At 33.6% G+C, this 1,208-nt stretch overlaps 1 protein-coding gene across 1 annotated transcript in view; it reads left to right on the top strand.

Moving 5' to 3' along the window:
• The window catches only part of LOC105502753 (ankyrin repeat domain-containing protein 36A-like), a gene marked incomplete at its 3' end in the record, with an annotated part of 32,764 nt that overhangs the window by 19,867 nt on the left and 11,689 nt on the right, over nucleotides 1-1,208 (top strand). Inside the window, exon 6 of the mRNA XM_011929382.1 lies at nucleotides 1,019-1,157. Coding sequence (XP_011784772.1) covers nucleotides 1,019-1,157 — 139 coding nt within the window. The remainder of the gene's footprint in view (nucleotides 1-1,018; nucleotides 1,158-1,208) is intronic.

Genomic DNA, 1,208 nt, shown 5'->3' with positions numbered 1-1,208 from the left:
TATGCTTGCCAGTCACCCCAGCTTTGACAACAAACCAGATACTGAACATGTTTTTAACCCAGACAAGGAAAAATTTTATAATGATACAGAAAGTATGAAGGCAAGAAACCCAGAAGTAGTTATGGTTGAAATAAAAGAAGACAAATAGGTTGTTAGGCAAATGACCGGAAAAAAAAAAAATCCCCAAATACTACTAATTGGAAAGTAAACATTGGACATATGACTCAATTTAGTGATTCAAAAAGCCTTTTAGATATGTGACTTACTTCCTCCAAAGAAATGAAGCCTGTGATTTAAGAAAAAAAAAAGATCATAGTGTTTCTTGCTGTTACAAACACAACAGTACAAAACCAATATAGAATGTGTTCCAGAAGCCGTTATATGACAACTGTAGTGCAAGTAAGTATGAAAGCATAGAACTTGAATTAGAAAATGTGCATTATTCTCCACCACATGGTGACAGAACATCAGCAGTATGTCTAAAAGTGGAATTAAGTGATATATGCAAAGATTTAAGAATGAGGTAAGCATATTACAAGTAAAGTAGAGTTCCTGGCTTTGGAGAAAGTTCTACTTCAAAAAGACTTAGAGGGTCACTTGCGCTACTCTGATTTTTCTCTTCACCAATTATTTGATCCATTTGAATTTTTTACTTATGAAAATCTCTTGTGTAAAATGGGGTTATCTAAATACATAATTGTATGTAGAAATAGATTGTTTTTGCAATTAAAATAATTCAAGCTCAGGAAGACATTTTCTTAATCTTTGTTCCTTAATTAACCCAAGTCTCTCTGTCAGTTTTCTGAATGGCATAGGAACTGGGAAACTAATTTTTCCGTAGACCATGTGACCTGCTGAACTAGAGTCAACATAAAGGAAACTGCTTTTAAAAAAAAGTACAGAACAAGCACCTGTGTTTGTGCTCATATAAACAGATGGGTAATTCCCACTTCTGTACATTTAGTATGTACTATAAATATTCTGGGGACATTTTGAAACAGTGTTGTTTATTTTCTAGGTGAAAAACCAAATACATTCTAGGGGTGACCTTGATGACATAATTCAGTCATCTCCAATATCCTCAGAGGATGACTCGCTTTGCTCCAATTGTAAGAAAGTTATATTACTCATTGATCAACATGAAATGAAGTGTAAAGGTAGGACCAATGCATAAATATAAGGCTTTGTTAATCCTATAGCAGTGTATG

This window comes from Colobus angolensis, unplaced genomic scaffold (genome assembly GCF_000951035.1).
Source record: "Colobus angolensis palliatus isolate OR3802 unplaced genomic scaffold, Cang.pa_1.0 Scaffold803, whole genome shotgun sequence".
NCBI lineage: Eukaryota > Metazoa > Chordata > Mammalia > Primates > Cercopithecidae > Colobus > Colobus angolensis.
This window is presented reverse-complemented; position numbering and strand designations above follow the sequence as displayed.